Raw genomic sequence first — 24,283 nt, forward strand, 5'->3', positions numbered from 1 at the left:
TTACAAGAACAATCAACTTGGTTATCCAAGAGAAGTCGCTGTAATGGAATTTTACCCATAAGAGCATAAATGGGGAAGAAATACAAAGTGGTTATAATAATGTTATTAAAACTGGACAGAAACTGTTGTTTTATGGTTTGTTTATTGTACCAAAGGAAAAGTAGCATTCAAAAGTGGTTATGCTTAGCTTTTATCGTGAAGAAATCCTGATTAGAAAGTAGTGATAGATAAGCTTAGGTGAGAAAATTTATTTTAATAGCACAGAGTTAGCATTACTGATCTATCATTTCATGAGACTTATATCTTTAGGAATTGTGCTGATCTACACTAACAATAGTGAATGTGAATGAAGACTAGGTACTGAAAGCTTATCCTACATTGTGCCAGCGTATAATAATACCATGTGCATGAATATAAATGAACACAAGGGTTAAAGTTTTGATGTTAGAAACAGGCTGTGATGATTAGTTTTCTTTCTTATTTTTGGCATGATATTAAACGTAGTTTTATGTAATGAAATAATTATTATAATGTTTAGTTACAACATCTGGCCTATTTAGTTACAGCATCTGAAATAAATATTCATTTATCCATTTAGCAAACATTTGTTGAGCATTTAGCATTTACCAGACACTGCCAGGATCAGGAAATAGAGAAGTGAGAGAGGAGAGTCTGTCTTCAAATGCTAATCTGAAGACAAAACCAGTGATCGTAGTGTAGTGTGTTAAGTGCTATAAAGTTCTCAGAAGAGGCTGTGGAAAGGAATACAATTTTGAGAGCAGGTTGTCAGTAGAACTGAATATTTAAGACTCAGTGTTAGGTAGGTAGATAGCGGGAGTTCAGTTAGGCCAAGAGTCCCACATGTACTTTTCTTGAGTTCTGCTTCTGTTATTATTTATTTTATAATTGAAATGAATGTTCACATTCCATTTTATTCACTGAAAGTGGAAGTAGTCGTTATAGGCTCTCAAAATTAGATTTCCAGGGTTTCCAGGACAGCTTTGTTAAGTAGTTCTCTGAGCACCTACACGGATAAGCAGTTCCAAGTTTGCAGAAATCAAATATGACCACTTTCAGAAAAGGAATTTTCTGCATGTACAACATGTTGTACTATGTGAGTTTGCAATGGTATAATTGACAGTATGATGATAACATGTAAGGTATTTAAGAAATTCTCAAATGCCTTATGGACTCTTCAAAAATATGATTAGCCAACTGATTTAATTTATATATGTTTATACCCTCTCATAGTTGTTTTCCTTCTTTCTTGGAAAACCATTGATCCTCATATTCTTAGCAGCATTTGTCTTTTACTTGTAAAGATTAATAAGGTTACTACAGTTAAAATTCACTGAACCTTTTCAGTAAAATATTTGATAACTTAGTAGCTATCCATAACATTAGCTCAGCACAAAACTAATTCATAACTTGTTTTTAAAATGTTTAGGGGCGCCTGGGTGGCGCAGTCTGTTAAGCGTCCGACTTCAGCCAGGTCCCCATCTCGCGGTCCGTGAGTTCGAGCCCCGCGTCGGGCTCTGGGCTGATGGCTCAGAGCCTGGAGCCTGTTTCCGATTCTGTGTCTCCCTCTCTCTCTGCCCCTCCCCCGTTCATGCTCTGTCTCTCTCTGTCCCAAAAATAAATAAATGTTGAAAAAAATTAAAAAAAAATAAAATGTTTAAAGTACTATCTAGAGCATTATTTATGCATGTTATGATTTTACTTGTTTGTAATTGCAGAATTGTAAAATTATTAGTGACCTGTTTCAAATTGTTCTTACATATATAAAAGAAGGCTAAATAAATATGGAAAAATACTATGTCAAGTTTTGCCTCTGGAGTTTTTAATGTATGTGGGTTTTTTTTTTAGTGATTTTATTTTTTTACAGCAGTTGTAGGTTCACAGCAAAACTGAACAGAAGGTACAGAGATTTCCCATATAGCCCCCCCCCCACACATATGCATAGCCTCTCCCATTATTAACATTCCCCATCAGAATGGTACATTTGTTGCAATTGATGAACCTACACTGACACATATAATTACCCAAAGTCCATTGTTTAGCTTAGGGTTCACTCTTGGTGTGGTACATTCTAGGAGTTTGGGCAAATATATAATGACATATATCTATCATTATGGTATCATGCAGAGTATGTTCACTTCCCTAAAATTCCTCTGTGCTCTGTCTATTCATCCCTACCTCCACCAACCTCTGGAAAGCAGTAATGTTTTTACTGTCTGTGTAGTTTTGCCTTTTCCAGAATGTCATATAGTTGTAATCACACAGTATATATAGCCTTTTCATATAGGCTTCTTTCACTTAGTGATATGCATTTAAGGTTCTTCCCTGTCTTCTCATGGTGTGATAGCACATCTCCTTTTAGCACTGAATAGTATTCCAGTGTCTGGCTGTACTACAGTTTATCCATTCACCTACTGAAGGATATCTTGGCTGCTTCCTAGTTTTGCCAGTTATGAATAAAGCTGCTGTAAACACCTGTATGCAGGTTTTTGTGTGGACATAAGTTTTCAGTGCCTTTGGGTAAATACCAGGGAACATGATTATTGGGTTGTATGATAAGCATATGTTTAGTTCTATAAAAAACTGCCAAACTGTCTCCCAAAGTGGCCATACCATTTTGCATGTCCCACCAGCAATGAATGAGCTTTTTGCTCCACATCCTCGCCAGAATTTTACATCGCAGTGTTTGGGATTTGGCCATTCTACTAAGTGTGCAGTGGTATCTCATTGTTTTAATTTCCTTTTCTCTGATGACATATGATAAGGAGCATGTTTTCATATGCTCATTTGCCATCTGTGTATCTTCTTTGTAGAGATGTCTGGGTTGGACCGTTTTTAATTTTTTTTTAATGATTGTTTATTTTTGAGAGAGAGAGGACAGAGTGCGAGTGGGGGAAGGGCAGAGAGAGAAGGAGACACAGAATCCGAAGCAGGCTCCAGGCTCTGAACTGTCAGCACAGAGCCTGACGCAGGGCTTGAACTCACGAACTGTGAGATCATGACCTGAGCCGAAGTCAGCCGCTTAACCAACTGAGCCACCCAGGTGCCCCTGGGTTGGCCTGATTTTAAATTGAGTTGTTTTCTTATTGTTGAATTTTAAGAACCCTTTGTATATTTCAGATAAAAGTCTTTTATCGGGTATGCCTTTTTGTAAATATATTCTCCCAGCCAGTGGTTTGTCTTCTCATTTTCTTGACATTGTCTTTTCATGGAGCAATTTTTAATTATAATGAAGTCCAGCTTATCAGTTATTTCTTTAATGGATCATGACTTTGGTGTTGTATCTTGCCATATCTGAGGTCATCTAGGTTTTCTCTTATATCTTAGGAGTTTTATAGTTTTGCATTTTACATTTAGGCCTGTGATCAATTTTGAGTTAATTTTTGTGAGGGTTGTAAGGTATGTGTCTAGATTTATTTTTTTGTATGTGGATATGCAGTTGTTCCAGCACCATATGTTGAAAAGACTATCTTTACTCCATTTTATTGCCTACGTTGCTTTGTCAAAGATTAGTTGATTATATTTATATGGGTCTATTGCTAAGCAGTCTGTTCTGTTCCATTGATCTGGTTGTTTTCACCAATTCCACAGTCTTTATTACTAGAAGCATCATAGTAAGTGTTGAAGTTGGGTTGAGTCAGTTCTCCAACCTCATTTTTCTCTTTCAACCTTGTGTTGGTTATTCTGGGTCTTTTTCCTTTCCATATAAACTTTAGAATCTGTCAGAATCCACAAAATATCTTGCTGTGATTTTGATTGAGATTGCATTCCAAATCCAATTGATTTTACGGATCAATTTGGAAAGAATGGACATCCTAACAATATGGAATATTGAGCCTACCTATGAACATGGGCTATCATTTATTGAGTTCTTTGATTTTTTTCATCAGAGTTTTGTAGTCTTCCTTGTTAGGATCTTATACATATTTTGTTAGGTTTATTCCTAAGTACTTCATTTTTGGGAGTGCTAATGTCAATGGTAATGTGTTTTTAATTTCACCTGTCACTTGACTTTTGCGTATTAACTTATCCTGCAACCTCACTATTCATTTGCTTATTGGTTTCAGTAGGTTTTTTTTTTTTTTTTTTTATTGTTTTGGATCTTCTACCTAGATGATCATTTGATCTGTGAACAAAAATAGTTTTATGTCTTCCCAATCTGTATACCTTTTATTTTCTTTTGTTGTCTTATTGTACTAGCTAAATCCTACATTATGATGCTGAAAAGGAGTGGTAAGAGAGGACATCCTTGCCTTGTACCTAATTTTAGTGGGCAAACTTTGATTTTATGACTTTAAGTATGATGTTAGCTGTAGGCTTTTTTTTTTTTTTTTTAAAGAAATTCTTTATCAAAGTTGAGGAAGTTCCTCTCTAGTCCTAGTTCAGTGAAAGTTTTTATCATAATAGGTGTTGGGCATTGTCAAATGCCTTTTCTCTATTGATACGATCATGTGATTTTTTTTTAGCTTGTTGATGTGATGGATTACATTAGTTGATTTTTGAATGTTGCACCAACCTTGATACTTGGGGTAAGTCCCAACAAGTCATCTGAACTTTTTAAAATAGTACTAAAAACAGAGGTTGAAATAAAAGATGTATAATAAATTGATCCTAATATATGAAAGATCCACTGACAGAGTTGTAGACATACCTCTTCTAAGAATCCGAGGTCAAGAGCACAGCCTTTATTATTGCTATGCTCATACATTTCTAGATTTTGATATCAAAAGACCATCTACAAAAGTTGATACCCATACTTTCATTAAGTGCCCACTACTCCAATTCACTAAAATGAAGCTACCTGTTGATTATCTGCTTGTGAATCAGCTTTTATTATAGCAATATAAATACAAAAAAAAACCTGTATTTCTGATTCGGTTTAAATAACCTTATTGAAAAGTCTACCTTTAATTGAGAAGAATCAGATTCCTGGGGACACCTGGGTGGCTCAGTTGGTTAAGTGTCCAACTTTGGCTCAGGTCGTGATCTCATGGTTCATGAGTTCAGGCCCCGCATCGGGCTCTGCACTGACAGCACAGAGCCTGCATTGGATCCTCTGTCTCCCTCTGTCTCTGCCCTACCCCAGCTCTCAAAAATAAAAAAATTCATTAATTAATTTAAAAAATAAGAATCAGATTCTTGTATGATTATTTCAAATCACATAGGTAGGGATGAATCCACAATCAAAACCAATCCCTAAGTCAATTTTTCTTTTAGGTAAATGTATTATATTTTTTACTGATATAAAACAGGCACCTTAAGCTTATTTCCCTCTATCCTGCCCATTCCTCTCCATCGTTCCCATCTTTGTTAATGGCAACTGCAATCTTACAGCTGCTCAGGCCAAAAATCTTGCAGTTATCCTTGACTCCTGTTTTTCATACTTCATATCCGACCCATTCACAAACCTTAGCAGTATTCTCCAAATATATTCAGAATTTGACCACTTCCCACCACTCATACTTCTGTCATCTTGGCCAAGTTCTCATCATCTATTGTCTGGATTATTACAGTTGGCCTCTGCACTATCTCCCTGCTTTTGTCCATGTCCACCCTCCAGTGTATTCTCAACATATTTGTACATTCAGTGTACAGAACATGTATGCCTGAATATTCTCTCAGCCCATTGGTCCCAAACAATTTGCCTTCAGACATGATGTTACCTTGAGGGGCCTGAAACAAAAATCAACTCATTCCTCACAGTGTCCAGTGTCTGTCTGCCTTTTCATCCATCCTCTCTTGCTCTGAACATTTCTAGAATCACTTGACTGGGCTCCATGCCCCCACTGGCTTCCTTTCTAGCACAGTCTCCATCAGAGTTCTTTCTACCTTATGACCTGATTATGCAATTTTCCTGCTTATGAAAACTTCACTGTGTTCCCTCAGAATTATTCATCAGCATTTTCAGCTTCATCTCCTGCACTTGTATCCCATATGCCAACCATTTTTACTATTCCAACTAAACTGAGCACACCCTTGGAAATCTGTTTACTTTTCATAACTGGGTTATTGCCTCTTGGAAGTCTTCCCTAATACTCCAATCCACAACCACAGTATTGGTTCTTCAGCTCTAATCCATGATATTTTTTCTTAGCATGAACCTTACACAGTCTAACTGGGGAATAATAGGATATCTCTTGCCACTGGATTTTGAGGTTTTTTTGAGCTGGGGAATCTAATTTTTTATCTTATGCCCCCATTGCCTTAGCTCAATGACTGACTTATATTACTGGTCAATAAATGTTTTATTTTAATCTCTGAGTCCCTTAAAATGTTACCACAACAAACCAAAATCTAATTGAGTACTATGATAACTTTCATTTCAACTACTTTCAATCTAAAAATCAAGAGTATAACCTAGATGTCAGCTGGATATCCCTGGCCTTATGTTCTTAATGGCAGTATACACAACCACTATAATTTAGGTGTAAAACCTCTTTGACTTTCTGAAGAATTAACCCACCCCAAGCATTTCAAGCATTTAATAACCAAATTTGGCAGGGCAATGGTAAAGGGTCATCTAGTTCCTGCCATCTTGCTGACTTTTCCTCTACTTCTCCCCTTGCCTTTAGAACATATTTCTCTTTTTTTAATGTTTATTTTTGAGAGAGACAGAGAGAGAGAACAGGGGAGGGAAGAGAGAGAGGAAGACACAGAATTCAAAGCAGACTCCAGGCTCTGAGCTGTCAGCACAGAGCCCGATGCGGGGCTCGAGCTCACAGACTGAAAAATCATGACCTGAGCTGAAGTCAGATACTTAACCAACTGAGCCACCCAGGCGCCCCTAGAACATATTTCTCTTCTCTTTACATTAGAATTTTTAAAATTCTCTCTGAAGCCTTTGTTCTAGCCAACATTCATTGCCCACAGGAAATCACCTAAGTAGGCTATTCTAGATATTTTCTCAGCTAAGGAGATTCTCTTGAGATTCTCAATCAAGTTGCTAAGAGAGGAATACTTTCTTCTTGTTACACCTTCTCAGAAAAATATTTGCAGCATTTTGCCAATTTATCACATTCTCCCCAAGCAGGCGTACGCAGTACTGGGACTCAAAGCCTATCTATCCATACTCTTCTTTCCCAGGCAAGGATTCTCAAACTTCAGTGTGCACCAGACCACCTGGTGGGACTGTTTGAAACAGAATGCTGGATCCTTCCCCCGAGTTTCTGATTCAGCAAATTTGAGGGTAGGCAGGACTTTGCATTTCTAAGTGGTTCTCAAGTAATGAAGTTGCTGGTGTTTGCCATCAAATTAACTGAGGAGTTTTTAAAAATATGTTCATGCCACACCCCAAGTTCAATCTGAATCCCTAGGGATAGAGTCCAGGCCCCGTATTTTTGAAAATCCCTCAGGTAATTCCAACAGGCAGCCAACTTTAAGATCCCGTGTCCTGTAGGACTGAGTAAAACTCCTTCTAGTGCCCTGTTACAGTAGATTCTCAGGAAGGAATGTTAATATTTGCATATGACTTGCCAAAAGCCTTTCTTTGTTTAGAAATCATGTTTGCTTCTTATATTTTAGGAATGAAGGAAGGAAGGGGAGAAGGGAAGTGGGAAGCAGGGAAGGAGGAAGGACAAAAGGCCTGGCTCAAACCTGGCAAATGCACTGTGAATTTACATTACCTCTGGTTCACAAAGTTCTGCCCAAGAGAAGTATTTAAATGGCGTCCCACTCAAAAATGTGCAAAGCTACCTAAGCTACAAAGTTGAAGCCTGGTGCAGTGTGGATAATATCCAGGTCTTGCCTTGCCTTGTATTTGGAGTGGAATACAAGTAGAGTAAAACGTTTTTTGGTTTCTCAACCTCAACCTCATTGCAAACAAAAGAACCAAATTAAGGACTGGCCCAAGGAAGGAAGGCATCCCTAATTTTGGTAGGCCCTAGGTTAGGCTCCTTATGGAAACCTGTTTCTATTGCAGCCAGTTGCTAAGATATGGGAAAAGTTGTTCTCTAGCCTAGCTCGATCATCTGTCTGGAAGTGCATGGCTTTTGGTTATTTGAATTGTGGCAGCATTAAGAGTTTAAGGATGACCTGGACAGAAGGCTGAATCTCCAGCCCATTTTCCTTCACATTTTTTTCTGTGCACAGAACCAACAATTCACAGGTAGCAAATTAGTAGGCCTAATTTACAATCAGCATTTCAGGTTTGTTCTGGGGAGTTTTTTGACCAGATGACAAGCTCTACTTTTTTCCACTTCTGGAGATCTTGAGTCATACTTAAATCAACTGCAGCTGCATAAGTTTAAATTGGTGCCTCGTCCCTACTTGTTTTATTTCCTAAGAGAACCCAGTGTTAGTTCTCTCTTACCCTCTTCCGGGATTATCTTCATTAAGATTGAAGTTACTGGAGACCCTCTGGCATTTCATGAAACTGAAACTCTGTCAGGAAGTTTCACTTCACTATAGTGAAGTTTCCATAGTTGTTACATAACTTCTTCCAACAAAACTTTATTCTCCAAACTGTTCAAACTGGTTTTTCCTCATTGCAAAAATCTTCTAGTCTTAATACATATTGTAAAGAAATTTGCTACCCCTCACTGGTACACAAATCTCCACGGTTCTCTGTGATACCCAATTCCTTTTCAAGTGTTAGGTGCTCAGCCTGAGACAGATGTATGGACAGTTTTAACATTACATATAACTTCTGCTGCTGGGACCTATGAACTCTTTACTCATTTCCTTTCCTCACTGACTCTGCCCTACTAGTCTCAGCAGTATAGCAACATGTTATAACCAGAACTCAAGATCCTTCTCTCCAATTTCTGGTCCCAAATATTCAGGAATAACCATGGTTTTCCAATCATCATCAGCCTATTACCAGATACTCCAATGCTTGCACAATAGTAATCTCACAGAAGCAGCCAAGTTTCTAAGAAGTCTGCCCTGGTAGATGAAGCATGGACAGAGCTTCAGAGCAGTTCCCAGAAGACAGACTATGAACTCTCTTGCCCCTTCCAGTACAAATTAAAAAAAAAAAATTGCAAATCTCCAGATGTTTAAACACCAACTTTCAAAGTCCGTACTCTCTTGCTGCTTCTTAAGGACTCTAAGCTCAAAAACATGGAACAGCTGTGTGACTTCCTCAAAGGCTGTTTAACGAGTAGTTCCACACTACCGCTAATGGCCTGGCCTGTGCAGGGTTAATTTCTACTTTCCCAGACCATGTACCCAACAGTTTGAGATTCATGATGTACATGGTCTGCTCATTTATGGAATGGAGAATTAGTGGGGATTTAGCTTAAAGGAAGCTAAGGAAATTCATGTGAAGAACCAGTGAAACTTGAATTTGTCTGGGTTCTCCTAGATTGTGTATTCTCATTTGCTGTCTCTACACAGCATCATCGTAATCCAGGCATATCTCCTAAAAAGTTGCCCCATCAAAATTTAATGTTTGGTGATTCTGACAAGTTTTGGTGATGGGGCATATCAAGCACTGCATGTCATTCCCCTAATGTTTCATTAGTTCTCTGTCCTACCTTGACCTCTCTTCTCATGTCTCAGAGCACTTTTATTCCTTTTCTGAGGCCTTGGAGCCAAGAGACATCTGTGTTCCTCAGAGACTCACTTTATCACTTAAGTGGACTTATCAAGACATTTTCCTAGCAAAGAGATTGTTTGTTAAGAGAAAATTTTCACACTTTAAGAGGAGAAAAGTCTCCTTAAATTCCATTTATTGGTTTGTACAATATACCAGGTATTAACATTAAACACTTTATGTACATTATTCCACTTAATCCTAATGATCCCTTGACAGAGGCAGTAGTACTCCAATTTAGATAAAACTGCTGTCAAAGGAGGCTAAGAAATTTGCTTAAGAGCATATAGATTGTAAATAGTGAAGTTGAGATTTGAACCTAAGACTGACACCACAGCCTAAATTCTTAATCACTGCTACTAAGTATCTAGTATATTCCCAGCACATGGTGCTCGGGATATGCAGTACTCTTGTATTATGCACAACGTTATGGTGGGAGGCAAAAGAAATTGCTCTCAATAAGGCAAAGGATTCAGTACTCTCAAAAGCAATACACATATACATGGACTATGCAAATTTTAAAAAAATTGTGAATACGCTACTACTTATTTTATGTGCTACTATGAAATTTGTGCCAGTGTGGATAGTTAGAAGCATTTCCATCGTTTTAATATAGAGTTGGCTGTGGATTGAGCCTGTGAGTCTAACATCACAACTCCCTACTTATTGAGTACTTCCTCTGAGGATGACATTGTGTTTTCCGGGGAGGTACAGAATGAACCATAAAAGATGGTCTAGGTCAAGAGCTTATTGTAGTTGGCGCAGATGCTATGTATCCTTTAGAAGTTATTGAAAAAATACAAAAAGTATACTGCACGTTAGATGAGTGGTCCAGGTCGTCCAATCTTGGAGTGGTTAGAGAAGTCTGAAGTAATAAGGTGAAATTCCAGTCCAGTTTCGAAGAACGAGGATTGGAATTGTTGTAGAGAAGGTTGAAAGTTCGCTCCTGGTGGGAGGACCAATGGAAACTACTTGTGTTATCACAACCTGCTCCTGAACACAACACGGCCCATCAACCAGCTACTCGTACTCCGGCACTCAACCAGAAAGCACCTCGCAAGCGGACATTGCTCCTCCAGCAGCTGCCAAGCTCAAAGTACCAGTGCGGGAACCCCGGGACAGCGCCCACCTCTCCCAGCTTCCGCTTCCGGTCCTTCAGGCTCCGCCTCAGCGGAAAAGGCTTTGTGAGAAGGGGGAGGAGTAAAGGTGGGAAACTGCGCGAGCCGCGCAGGCGCACCTTGGACGGCTGCAATGGCGCTGTCGTGCTCCCTGAATAGATATCTGCTGCTCCTGGCTCAAGAGCACCTGGAGTTCCGCCTGCCGGTGAGCCCGCAGCGACCTCCACAACTTAAGGACGGGAGAGGACGGCACGGTGGGGGTTGGTGTGCGGGCGGCGGCGATCGTTCCAGCCTGAGCAAGCAGGGACCCGGGTGTGTGTGCTTGTTGGGGATATCACGGGTCCCCAGTCCCTCGGTCCCTAGGAAGAATCTGAGCTTGGAGGAGGATGTGTGAGAAAGAAGTCCAAGACGCACTCTCTCAGCCTTGCCAAATGTTTTCATTCATTCTTCTACCCATGCGCCAGGTATTGGAGTTAGGTGAATATGACCGGTCCTCTTGCTTCGGGAGCTCTTCGTCTAGCAGAGAATAGAGACAGCCGATAGAAATGCTCAGGGCGGTGTTTTAAGTGGCAAATATGTAGGTCAGAGCCCGTGTGGCAGGGTGGGATTGCTGATGGTGGTAGTAGGTGGTAGGAGTTAGATAATGGAGAAGTTGGAAAAAGTGTTTTATTCATTCAAGAAACATTTTCCGAGTACTTGTAATTGCACGTGCTGGACGCTGGGGATATAAAGATGAAAAAGACTATTTCTGTCTTCAAGGAGCTTACTGTTTAGGCTAAGGGCTGAACAGATGTGAAAACATATTATGAAATAACATTTGTAAGTGCACTGATAGATGCTTAGGGAAGTATGAGAGCATAGAAGGGGAATCTAATCCACCTATGGAGTGGAAGATGTTGGTCTTTAAGATCGCTTCCATTTGACACTTGAAAGTAACTAAAGTATGAATATGAGTTAGTCAGGCCAAGCAGAGAAGTAAGTAAATTAGGATTACAATTTATTATTACTGGATTATGAAATAAGTAGCTGAGAGTGACAAGAAGAGAGCAGGAGAGGCAAATAGGGGCCAGAAAATGCAAAGCCTTGAAAACCCTGGAACGGAAGAGAAAATGTATTTAGCTTGTAAGGGAAACTTACTGAAAAATTTTAAGCTAGGAAGTGACAATAGATTTTTCCTTAAAAATCACTTTGGCGGCAATAATGAGGACAGATTTAAGAGGAATTTGAGTCTAGAATCAGAGACCAGTTATGAGTCTGTTGGCATAGTTTTATTAATAGATCAAGGAGGCCTGAACTGGCAGGGGGTAAGAGGATGGGATAGACCGAGAAAATATTTAGGTGATGAAATCATCAGGACTTGATGATTGAATATGGGGAGAGGGGGGAACAGAGGCCAATTAAGAATGACTTCTGGGGTGCCTATAAGAGCTTCTCCATTTAAAATGTAGAGCACAGGCAGATAAAAGATTTAAATATTGGTTATGCCAAATTTGATGTGTTTGTGTAATAAGTGGAGATGACTGGGCAGTGAATATATGAGTAGGCACAGAGTACAATATACTGGTAATAAATGTTTGGGAGGCTTCTGCATATGAATACTGGTAGTAAATGGATACTAGGAGGGAAAGTGAAATTATTTAGAGAAAGCACAGTGTTGAAAGAGTGATGGGCCAAATGGAGGTGCTTGGAAGCATGGATGTGGAGGGGAAGTGAGAAAAGGAGGTCATGAAGAGGATAGGCAAGTATCAGAATAGGAAGACTGTGAGGGCACAGAAATCAGGAGGGTAAATTTTTAGGAATTTTGCTAAAGCTGTTGTGTAGAATTTTAGGAGGGTAAGCTAGATTGCTTGGTTTAATGGTCGCTGAGAAAAAAGGAGAGATAGACTGCTCCAGAGCAGTCTAGAGCGTAAGAAGGGAAAGAGATTGGTTAACAGGTTGAGGGAGGCCTAGGGTCAAGCAAAGTTTGTAGGCTGAAGAGAAGGGGAGAATGGCTATAAGGACACAGTGGGGGGTGTTGGCCTTTCACTAGAAGGAGACAGCTTACAAAGGAGAGTTAGTTTGGATGTGGGGTGGCTGCCAGAAGGTCTGCTTTCTAGGTAATGAATGAGTCAGGGTTATTTCTTGAGAGATTAGGGACCAAGCAGTTGAGTGGAGAAGTTGAGAAAAATAGTTTAATTTAAAATAGTCATTGAGGGGCGCCTGGGTGGCGCAGTCGGTTGGGCGTCCGACTTCAGCCAGGTCACGATCTCGCGGTCTGTGAGTTCGAGCCCCGCGTCAGGCTCTGGGCTGATGGCTCAGAGCCTGGAGCCTGTTTCTGATTCTGTGTCTCCCTCTCTCTCTGCCCCTCCCCCATTCATGCTCTGTCTCTCTCTGTCCCCAAAAAAATAAATAAACGTTGAAAAAAAAAATTTAAATATATGCTAGATGTCTTTGTAAAGTTATTTGAAGAAATAACATGAAGACTGGGATGATGTAAATCCTCTTAAAGATAGGAACATTAATGATCTAGAGTGACTTGAACTCATTTTCTGGTGTTAAGTTTTGTTTCTGTTCTGATTCACACATGCTCCTCTGGTATGTAGTTTTTGGGGATCTCAGTCCAGACTGAGTGGTTTATCAAGCCTTCCTTGGTTTCCCAAGGAAGCAAGTGGCTGCACCTTGGGATTTTTGGCTTCTCCTGAAGTTTGGTTTGGTAATTCTTATAATGTCTCTATGCCTTCAGATGCCAGGTTTCTCTAGTTCTCCTCAGAAGGCTTAATCTGAATTACCTAGTTTGCCATCAGTGGAAGTGGAAGTCCTCTTTCATTTATACCGATTCTCCCTGTATTACGGGCTTAAGTCAGTTTCCATGAAAACTTCTAAAACTGAAGTAACCTTTTCTCTCTTGAACTCTGATATAATACCTTTTTGAGCACTCACTGTTTTACACCTCACATTTCAGTTACTAGGTTGAATGTTTTGTTCTACTAGACTGTAAGCTCTCTGAGGATAAAATGTGTGTTTATCTTTACCTAGCTTAGTGCCTTGCACATGTTAGTTTTTCAGTAAGTATTAAATTGAGTGAAAGGATCCTTTTGGGGAAGGGAATCAGAAGGGCTGTCAACACTTTTGAGTCAGTCTACTGTATGAGAACTGCTAAGCAGGAAAGCTGCAATGAGTAGCTGCCTTTATGATTTAAAATGAGAGATTAGGAATGTACATGTGGTCCGGTTTTACCTTTGTATAGTTAATCAGGGCCAATTTTAGTTGGCGCCTGCCTTATTGTACTAAAAGTAGACATCTGGGTTTTATTGCTGGCTCTGAAACAAACTAAGTGTATGCAAAAGTGAGTGGCTAAAAGAACTGAAAATCTCGTATGAATTAATGCATCAGGCATGCCCCAGATCAGGTTGTATTTTTATATCCGATAGAAATTCTTTTGTTCCTAATGGAGAAAAGTTCCCAACTAGAAAAATCAATTTGCCATAAGAAGAGTAAAGATTTTGTGTTTTGCTTTTTCCAAGTGGATTGAGTAGTTTAATACAGGTTTTGCTCATAAATTTGAAACTTGGGTCATCATATCTCGTTTTTAAGTCATTGCTTAAGTTTTAGGTAGTAGAGCTAATGCTATGCCCTAAACTTCAATAATCCTTCACTTTTTTTTTTCCAAAGTAGGAATTTTAAGTGTTTTTTAAAACCTTTGTGGGTTTTTGGCCTGTTACTTTTATATTTTATTTTATTATTTTATTTTTAATTTTTTTAATTTTAATTTTAATTTTTATTTATTTTTCTTTTTTGAGAGAGTGCACACACAAGCAGGGGAGAGCAGAGGAAAAAAGAGGGAAAGAATCTTTTTTTTTTTTTTTTTTTTCAACGTTTGTTTTTTTTGGGACAGAGAGAGCATGAACGGGGGAGGGGCAGAGAGAGTGGGAGACACAGAATCGGAAACAGGCTCCAGGCTCTGAGCCATCAGCCCAGAGCCCGACGCGGGGCTCGAACTCATGGACCGCGAGATCGTGACCTGGCTGAAGTCGGACGCTCAACCGACTGCGCCACCCAGGCGCCCCAAGAAGGAAAGAATCTTTTTTTTTTTTTTTTTTTTTCAACGTTTATTTATTTTTTTTGGGGACAGAGAGAGACAGAGCATGAACGGGGGAGGGGCAGAGAGAGAGGGAGACACAGAATCGGAAACAGGCTCCAGGCTCTGAGCCATCAGCCCAGAGCCTGACGCGGGGCTCGAACTCACGGACCGCGAGATCGTGACCTGGCTGAAGTCGACGCTTAACCGACTGCGCCACCCAGGCGCCCCAAGAAGGAAAGAATCTTAAACAGGCTCTGCCCAGAGAGTCCCCAGTCAGGGCATGATCTCACAACACTTAACTGACTGAGCCACCCAGGCACCCCAGCCTGTTACTAATTTTTAACAAGATATCTCAGGAGCAGCAAATTTTGATGTTTTAAACGTAAAGCTGATCTTGGGGTGCTTGGGTGGCTCAGTCAGTTGAGCGTCTGATTTCAGCTTAGGTCATGATTTTGCAGTCTGAGTTTGAGCCCCACGTCGGGCTCTGTGCTGACAGCTCTGAGGCTAGAGCCTACTTCGGATTGTGTGTCTCCCTCTTTCTTGCTCGCTCTCTCAAAAATAAACATTAAAAAAAATGTAAAGCTGACCTCACAATATGATTTAATATAGAATGAACAGTAATCGTTCTAGACCAAAGTAACTCAGTCTAGAACTTCATTTTTTTTCTTTTAAGAATTATAACTGTCAGTCTTGCTTGATTTCTTGAGGTACTGGACTTTAGTGTTGTGGTCATCATCATCTTGATTCCTTTACTAACACCCTCGTTTCTGTGCGTCTGTTGCCCAGACCTCCTTATTTTGTGAGGTAGCTATGATTCCCATTTTACAGGTGAGAAAACTAAGAGTTGGAGGACTGAAGTGTCTTGTATAAAACCACATGGTCCCTATTTGGAAGAGGTGAAAATAAAATTGTGGTCCCATCTGACTCCCAAGTCCAGTGGTACCTCCTATTTAAATGTGTATCACCCATGTTGCAAAATGACTTTTGGGTTACTTTCAGTGATTTACTGACAGACTGCTAGTTCTTAGTCTCTCCATATAATTCAATTGAATTTAGCTCCTTCTACTACCAGGAATTAAAAAAAAAAAAAAAAAAAGGATTTATTTCATAGACAAAAGGAAAAACAGAAAAGGCATGAGTTGCTCAAACCTTCCATTCTTTTTGGTCTTGAAGTAGAGGATGTAGGTGGTCTAGGTATACTGTCTCATGGTGGCTGTGGCTCATGATGAGCTTGGTGATCAAGGCTCCTTGTAGTTGGGATGAAAGGGGACTGTAGGCACCCAGCAGAGGGGACACATCTCTAATTAGGTTACCTCCATAAGACCTACAGAGACCAATGGGATTCTACCTGCTTTATGTTATTTGAGGAGAGTAAATTTGTTAGCAGTACAAATTGTAAAATGTATATAGTCCTCTTGTATTTAACAACACAAAGTGATTGCTTCATGGAATATACATACTATCTGAACAGATTTCAGCTTTGCATTCCCGATGTTTTTTTTTTTGTTTTTTTAAAAAAATTTTTTTTTCAACGTTTATTTATTTTTGGGACAGAGAGAGACAGAGCATGAACGGGGGAGGGGCAGAGAGAGAGGGAGACACAGAATCAGAAACAGGCTCCAGGCTCTGAGCCATCAGCCCAGAGCCTGATGCGGGGCTCGAACTCACGGACCGCGAGATCGTGACCTGGCTGAAGTCGGACGCTTAACCGACTGTGCCACCCAGGCGCCCCGCATTCCCGATGTTTTTAAAGTAGCTAGTGTGTTCTCTTTCTAGTTCTATAACTTTATCCAGAGAGAAGAGGAAGTTCACTTGCTATTAACTTCTGTTTAATGAATCCACAGTGATGCTTCCTGGTTAATCACTTACTTCTTGTCTGAAAATCCTCAACTCATTTGTTTACTAATTCATTTTATTGACCAGTTGTCAGATTTGCTAATCTATAGTTTTTGTCATCTAATATTTTCTAAAATCAGGGCATTTTCTGACCAAGTCTTTTGGCAATCCTCTTGTCTAAAATTTCTCAGAAATTATTTACCATGGTGTGGCTGTAAAATTTTTTCAGAGCTTAGAGTTGTAGTTTGTCTGGTGTTGAAACTTAAATGCTTCGGGTAGATCACCAACCCACTCTTTAAAAAGATCTAATTATACCTATATCTGTTAATAGGCTTTGAGTTCCCTGTGTTAAAATGTGTTCTTTCTATAATATTTTCAATATAGGAAATAAAGTCTTTGCTTTCACTTTTTGGAGGTCAGTTCACCAGTAATCAGGAAACTTATGGAAAGGTAAGTTGAATTTATATTTTTCATTAGACCATGTGCAACATATTTATAAGTAGAACCTTGTATTTGAAGAGAAAAACTGCAAATCTTAAATTTATATTTGTATAGTTGCTTGTATCTGTTTCTAGGGGAAATTGAATAAAAAGTATATTTTTGGGGAAAAAAGTTGTGGTTTTGCAAAGTCATTCAAGTTTATTTTCAATATTCTTTTAGTTTACTAGTTTTTTTAGCTCAGCATCTGTACCATAATGGGTATCTGTCCCTTAAATGAAAAAAAGGGCTGTTTTCCGTTGATGAGGTATGATTAGAATTTAGAATTTAGTGGAATTTCAGACTCATATTGAGAATTATTTAAAAATTTAAAATTGTGCATTTATGAGAATGTGAATTGATGAGATTTGTATTTTGTATTTGATAGCTTATCAGTGTATTAGAGAAGTTTGGAAAATAGAAAAAAGTCATTGACAATTCTTTCACATGACTTATAATTTGAGGGTACTGCCTTCCAGTCTCTTTTCATATGCTTTTCCCCCTTCAGTTCCAATACTATGAACTTCTGCAGTCTCTTTTTCACTTGATATTATTAATATTAATTATTAACATATGATTGATATTATTAATAGGCACGTATTGCTACGTAGCCTTCATCACTAACAGGGTTATATAATATTTCCATCGAAATTTTTCTGTAGACTAGTATAAATATTGGAAGAAGAAAGACAGGGTATGGAAGGGAGGATTTCTTCCAAAAAATGAGAGAACTTAGTTGAAAGTCGGCTACGGTTGGACTTTACTCCTGATTGACTTTCGTGTATTGAGGGAGGCGGAAAAGAGGGAGATTGTGGATATAATTGGGTGAAAGTGTTGAACTGAGGTCAGGAGGCTGCTTTGTGTTTATGTGTTCTGGCAAGGTGTTATTTGGGTGGAGATAAAAAGTGCCTTAATCTTGAGGGTTGAGACAGGGGATTGGTAAACCCTCCTGGGGCACCTGGAACTGTTTTCCTTAGATAAAATAATAAATAATGATAATTTAATAACGTACCCTATGATTTTCCATCATAGTTATTTCAGAGTTCCTCATCTACCCACTCAGATGGCCACAACTACCTAAAAGAGAGGGATCATTCAAGAAATACATTACTTAGAAGTTAAAAATAAAATAGCTGCATTATAAGGAATGATAACAATAAAAAAATTCCGAGATTATACTTTGGGGTAAAATATGCATCCTTTGCATTAATTATTTTGGTCAAAATACATAAGAGAACAAATACAGAATTAATCTTAACTGTGTATTTGCTGATCTTTGCATTTATAGTCATTTATAAAAATGTTCTGATGCTGTAGTTTAGTATCCTAACAAATAACCTGTTAAAATAATTCACTTTTTTACTATTGGAGCAATTTTTATTTTGGTAAGAGTCAGATCAGGTATTCTTACATAGACGTTGCAGATAGGAATCTCTCCTTATTGACTTCTTGAATAGAAGCATATGAGGCCATAAAACCAGTTACAAGTAAGTTGTATATATTGTTATTTTTTTTCAGTCTCCTTTTTGGATTCTTAGCATTCCCTCTGAAGATATTGCCAGAAACTTAATGAAACGGACAGTGTGTGCCAAGTAAGAGAAACTTATAATGTTTTCCTGCAGGTTGTACACCATACTTATACTACTCTGTCCTTTTTTGCTCTAGTGGCAGAGAATAGAAGGGGTTATTGTGGGGAGCTCACTGTAGCTTGCAGTTACATGAATTTGCCACTGGATGGTGGTGGTAGAACAGGGAGTTCTCTGCTGAAGCAGGGTGGGGGAATCTTAGTGGTGCAATGCATAAATAATTGTTTTGGAATAATGTTTTTAAACTTCTGTATAAACAGGAATATGGTATAAGATGTAAATGCTGTTATTTTAGAGGATAAATGCCACATTTAATTATAACCAAAGTATACAAAATCTAGATGGCTTTTAGTTGGATGAGCTGATTCAAGTTGAAATGACAAAAAGTGAGGACTGCCATAAAATATGTTTTGATATTTTATTTGTTAGCAGAATCTTGACTATCATCTCTTGTGTGGAAAGGAAAGGAAGAGTTCGTTTTCAAAGGATAATATTCTCAATCCTAATGGCAGCATTAATTACAGTTACAAAGTAGTTTGAATTTAGATGCACAAAACTGTGCTACTATGTAGAATGCAGTTCCATTACAATGAATTCTTGCTTGCAATGTTTGTATGAAATTTGTTTGTAATTGTCTAAATGTTCCTGGAAATTGGTGGAAGCTTTAGGATTAAAAAAAAATTTTTTTGAACATGTATTAATTTTTGATAGACAGACACAGAGCGCAAGAGGGGGAGGGGCACAGAGAGAGGGAAACACAGAATCCAAAGCAGGCTCCAGTCTGAGCTGTCAGCACAGAGCTTGATGCAGGGCTTGAACCCACAAACCATGAGATCATGACCTGAGATGAAGTCAGACAGCCACCGAGGTGCCCTGGATTTTTTTTTTTTTTTAATAGTAATTTGCTTTTTGTAATCGTTAGGAAAGTAACTACTAGTTACTAAATGTTAGTATTAGCTAAGTATTATTAATAGTAACATTTTAGCTGGTCTTTTTTCTTTTTGTCTTATGGAGAAGACTTTGGGAAAATTGGATTTACTGCACCTTTTCACCTGTTTCACTAAAATAAATGATGTTACTGCATGATTTGTATTCTAGTATAAGAATACAATGATGAAAACCTGGAAAAATCTTGACTCATGTTAAATTTCCCTCCTGTGTAAAGTGAAACTTCTCTGTGTAATTTGAACTAAAGCTATGTTGATTTTTAGGACACATTATTTCTAGCTTAGAAAATACAGGTAATAGTATTACTGTATTGTATTAGTGGAGCAAGCATAACGAACTAGGGAAGTAATTGTTATATATTACTGCACGAGCTGATTTCTTTATTGAATTTAGTACTAATCATTTATTTCCTAGGTCCATATTTGAGCTATGGGGTCATGGAAAATCTCCGGAGGAGCTGTATAGTTCTCTTAAAAACTACCCTGCGGAGAAGATGGTGCGTAGTGAAATGTGGTTTTATATAGGTATATTTACATATACTGTAGAACTACTAAACTTAAAAGAATTTATCTGCTTTTATTTTAGGTTCCATTCCTACATTCAGATTCTACATATAAAATAAAGATTCACACATTTAATAAAACATTGTCACAAGAAGAAAAAGTCAAACGAATAGATGTAAGTGAATTTAGCTAAAATCAAAATCAAATGTAGTCTGGCTGCTGTTGATAGGTGATAGTACTCAGCTCTGCTAAGTGCTTGTTTTGTAGTACACTGTGTGCTAGGTCATTTTCATGTTTTGTCTTAATGCTGATACCAAACTTACAAGATAGGTATTATTCTGTAAGCACTATTTTTCCTTTACTATTCTAATGAGACATGAGAATTACTTTTATTTTTTAGGCACTTGAATTTCTGCCATTTGAAGGAAAAGTGAATTTAAAGAAGCCACAGCATATATTCTCTATATTGGAGGATTATGGCTTGGACCCAAACTGCATCCCTGAGAATCCACATAATATTTATTTTGGTAGATGGGTAAGCAAGTGTTCTTGTTACCTATTTCAGATTGTTTCTTTAAAAGCTTAATGTTAGACCTTCGAAGGCTCAGAACTACTGTGTGAATTAAAATCAGTGGGAAATATGTGGTTATGTGTTCTGTTTGTTTTTTCAGAGATTCCTGTGAGGTGCAAGAGGCTTGTTAGATACAGGGTCTAGGTAGGAGGTGGTATATGGGGGAAAAAATAATGTAAGACTTGTCTGAAAGTCTGAATTGCTTTTTAAGCAGAGAGAAGGCAGAGTGCTGTGATAGCTGAGGGATCTCCTTTGTGGAGCTCTCGAATTTGAGTTTGCCTACTGAAAAGAAATGAGATTACAGCAGAGCAGTTCTGCCCACTTCCACTAAGGCTGTAAGTGGGTAATGGAAGCTGAGCCTTATGTTACAGAATATTGTTATTTAGCAGAAAAAAAAGAGGTGGCTAAAGTTTATTCACCACCAACCCCTGGAATTATTGTATTCAAACTCAATGCAAATTTAGTTTGAAAAGTCAAAGTCATTTGCAACCATTAAAAAATAGAAGGTAATTGTCCATAATCACTTCAGTCACAGTTTTTAAAGGAACAAGTTTAGAGCAATGGTAAGTGGAAAGAAGTTCTTATCATTCAGATCCTGTGGTTTTATTGTGAATAATAATCTTAACTCTGTTATGCAGTTACACTAATTTGAAGAATCTCTGATCTAGATTGCAGATGGACAGAGAGAGCTTATTGAGTCATACAGTGTTAAAAAGAGACACTTTATTGGAAATACAAGCATGGATGCTGGTTTATCATTTATCATGGCCAACCACGGAAAAGTGAAAGAAAATGATATTGTCTTTGATCCGTTTGTTGGAACAGGTATTTTTATTTAACTGTTAAAATAGTGCATAGATGTTACTTGTCTATATTAGTCAAGGTCATAGTAATATTTTTGCTAAAAGATTAGTACATTTGGACAATAATCATAATTATCATAAGACAGTGGCTAAGAGACAACCACATATTTGTATAATAGCCCTGTATGTAACACTTTCACCACTTCAAAGATAATGCTGATACAATTTTGTGAACTTTTTCCCCAGGTAAGCCACTAGGTGGAGAAGCATACTGTCCACTGCAATACCATGCACTGTGGAAGTGTTTTGCAGCTATATAGTTTATTTAAGTAGGAGAACTCTTGGGTGGAAAAAAGACTTGAGTGACAAGACAAAAAAATGTGTTCATCATTTAAAATTGATAACCATATATTTACATGGAAAAAAATGTGTAATGTGTCTTATCTTTGGTTTGGTTTGTAGAGGTCTATAAGTAAGTGTGAAAGTAAGAAAAGTGACTAATTACCAATGGGCTAGAGCCTGGCTGCTGAGGCTGCAATCTGGGTTTTCTGTACACACTTGATTAGATGTCTGTATAATTAACTGTGTGTAGAAGACTTAAAATTCCAAATTTACCTCATATGGCTCTGTGAAGACATTTTCCTGCTTCACCCCATGTTTTGCTGGGTCTTATTCATGCCTAGGGGATACTAGCATTTAGGTTTGTCTGGCTAAATTCATTGTAATTCAGATTATGTAGGAACAAATTATATTTGTGGTTGGAGTTTCTCCCTGTAGCTGTCTTTCCTCATCAGAAACTTGGGAAGCAGTGTTGATGCAATAGCTAACGTTGTTGAATTAGAAAGAAAAAATCTTCCTGAGGAGATCATGGCACAGGGAGAGGTTATGTGACTTAGCTAAGGTTATACAGTGTATAAATTTCATGAGATTCAAACTTAAGCAGTCTAACTCCAAAGGTCATGCCCTTGACTGCTATCCTATCTGTATTAGGATCTGTCGGCCAACTATTATACCATAAACTAACTTGAAGAATGTCTCTACATGTGATTAGGAAGAAATAGTATCAAAGTCAAGAGATTTCCAACTTGGAATGATTTTCTGTGTTTGTTGTTGAATTAATCTGCTAGTGAGTCTCTCTTCCCCACTCCACCAGTGTCTCCATATATCCCACATCGAACATATTATCTGTTTGTTTCTTTCTTCATTATCCTAAGTGCCTCCCCCCACTTTTTGTTTCAGTTTATTTTATTTTGAGAGAGAAAGAGAGAGCAAGCACATGGGAGGGAGGGGAGGGAGGGAGGAAGAGACATAGGGGGTGGGGGGGAGAATTCCAACCAGGTTCCAGGCTCCATGTTGTCAGCGCAGAGCCCCATGTGGGGCTTGAACCCATGACTGTGAGATCATGACCTGAGCTGAAATCATGAGTCAGACGCTTAACTGACTGAGCCACCCAGGCGCTCCCTCTCCCCACTTTTTTGTTAAACTCTTATTGGAAATAATACCAAACTTATAGTAAAGATCTAAGAATAAAAATATAACAGAGAACACTGGCATATACTTGACGCAGATTAAACTATTATTAACGCTTGGCCTCATTTTCCTTTATTATTTGTTTTCTTTTTATGTTTTTTCAGGGAGACACGTTAAAACCACATAAATATTCTATTCCACATCTAAATTACCCTCACCCCTGTCAGGTTGTCAGGTTTAGCACTCATTGATGATTCTTGCCTGAACCAGTCTTAACTTTGATGGTTACAAAGGGATGATTTCCAATAACAGCATTCCCCCCACAATAACCCTTTGACACTGATTTTATTATAAGCAAGAGCTCTTTCTTCTCTTCTATGTATTTATTATTAATATAAACTTGTAGATTCCCTTATTTCTCCTTAGTGGTCTATAATCCATTACTTATTTTGTTGCTCAAATTGTCCCACATTTGCCAAGTGAGAGCCCTTTTGCACTGGATCTTTGTGACACGTTTCTATCTTCTTTTATTTTTGAGCACTTTCTTACTTTCTGGCTTATCTTTTTACCTGCCCAAATCCTGGAATCAGTCATTTCTCTAAGAAACCATTGTTTCTTTTAGTGAAAATGGGATTAGAGACCACCAAGGTCTGGGTGCTAGACATCTTTGTTTCTCAACTCTTTCAGCCGGGAAGCTAGGACACTTGTGTGTGTATGAGCACATTATGTGTATAGATGTGTATGCAGATACGTGTTCCTACATGTTCATGTACACTGCAAATTCTGGTCTATGCTGACAGATTTCTTTCTTGCCTATCCCTATTCCATTTTTACATGTGCCGCCTTCTTCAGTGAGAATCCTGTTTCTGCTCACCATGCACAGATTTATTCTTTTGCTCATTCCTATCATGCATCTAAAATAGTTTCAAAATTGCTTTGTCCATACCTCTAAAAGCAAAGAAAAATAATACAAAACCCTATCAAAATGATACGTTTTTGGGGTATGTATTCAGTTCTCTACCTCACCTAACTGTCAGTAAAGTCAAATATTGTGCTTCTTTTTCCCCTTCATTTACAAATCAGTTCGGAGTTCATTTTTTCTATTTGCCCTCAGTTTTAGATTTTTACCTCCTTCCATTCTTGTTGATTTATTTTTAAATACGTAGAAGCTCAATTTGCTTCCAAAAGTCAACTATACAGGAGGTGTACTCAGACAGATGTCACTCCTCTCCTTATCTCTTCCACCTTCCTCCCCGCCTAATCCCTTGTAGATAACCAACTTCTTTTTTAGTTGATTCTCCATTTTTTTTTTAAGGATAAGCAGATATATGTACATTTTATTTCTTTTTTCTTACACA

At 38.3% G+C, this 24,283-nt stretch overlaps 1 protein-coding gene across 4 annotated transcripts in view; it reads left to right on the plus strand.

Annotated features, from left to right (window-relative positions):
• The first annotated feature begins 10,724 nt into the window (after window positions 1-10,724).
• Window positions 10,725-24,283, plus strand: part of TRMT11 (tRNA methyltransferase 11 homolog) — a 58,663-nt gene continuing 45,104 nt past the window's right edge. Inside the window, exons 1-7 of one of the 4 annotated variants that reach the window (XM_045499486.1) lie at window positions 10,725-10,876; window positions 16,952-17,017; window positions 18,563-18,636; window positions 19,993-20,074; window positions 20,164-20,256; window positions 20,482-20,616; window positions 21,321-21,477. In XM_045499486.1, coding sequence (XP_045355442.1) covers window positions 10,805-10,876; window positions 16,952-17,017; window positions 18,563-18,636; window positions 19,993-20,074; window positions 20,164-20,256; window positions 20,482-20,616; window positions 21,321-21,477 — 679 coding nt within the window. In that variant the 5' untranslated portion in view covers window positions 10,725-10,804. Of the gene's footprint in view, window positions 11,136-16,951; window positions 17,018-18,562; window positions 18,637-19,992; window positions 20,075-20,163; window positions 20,257-20,481; window positions 20,617-21,320; window positions 21,478-24,283 lie in introns of all 4 variants that reach the window. The other 3 variants (XM_045499487.1, XM_045499490.1, XM_045499489.1) reach the window with 3 other exon arrangements.

The sequence above is a fragment of the Leopardus geoffroyi genome, chromosome B2 (assembly GCF_018350155.1).
Source record: "Leopardus geoffroyi isolate Oge1 chromosome B2, O.geoffroyi_Oge1_pat1.0, whole genome shotgun sequence".
Taxonomy (NCBI): domain Eukaryota; kingdom Metazoa; phylum Chordata; class Mammalia; order Carnivora; family Felidae; genus Leopardus; species Leopardus geoffroyi.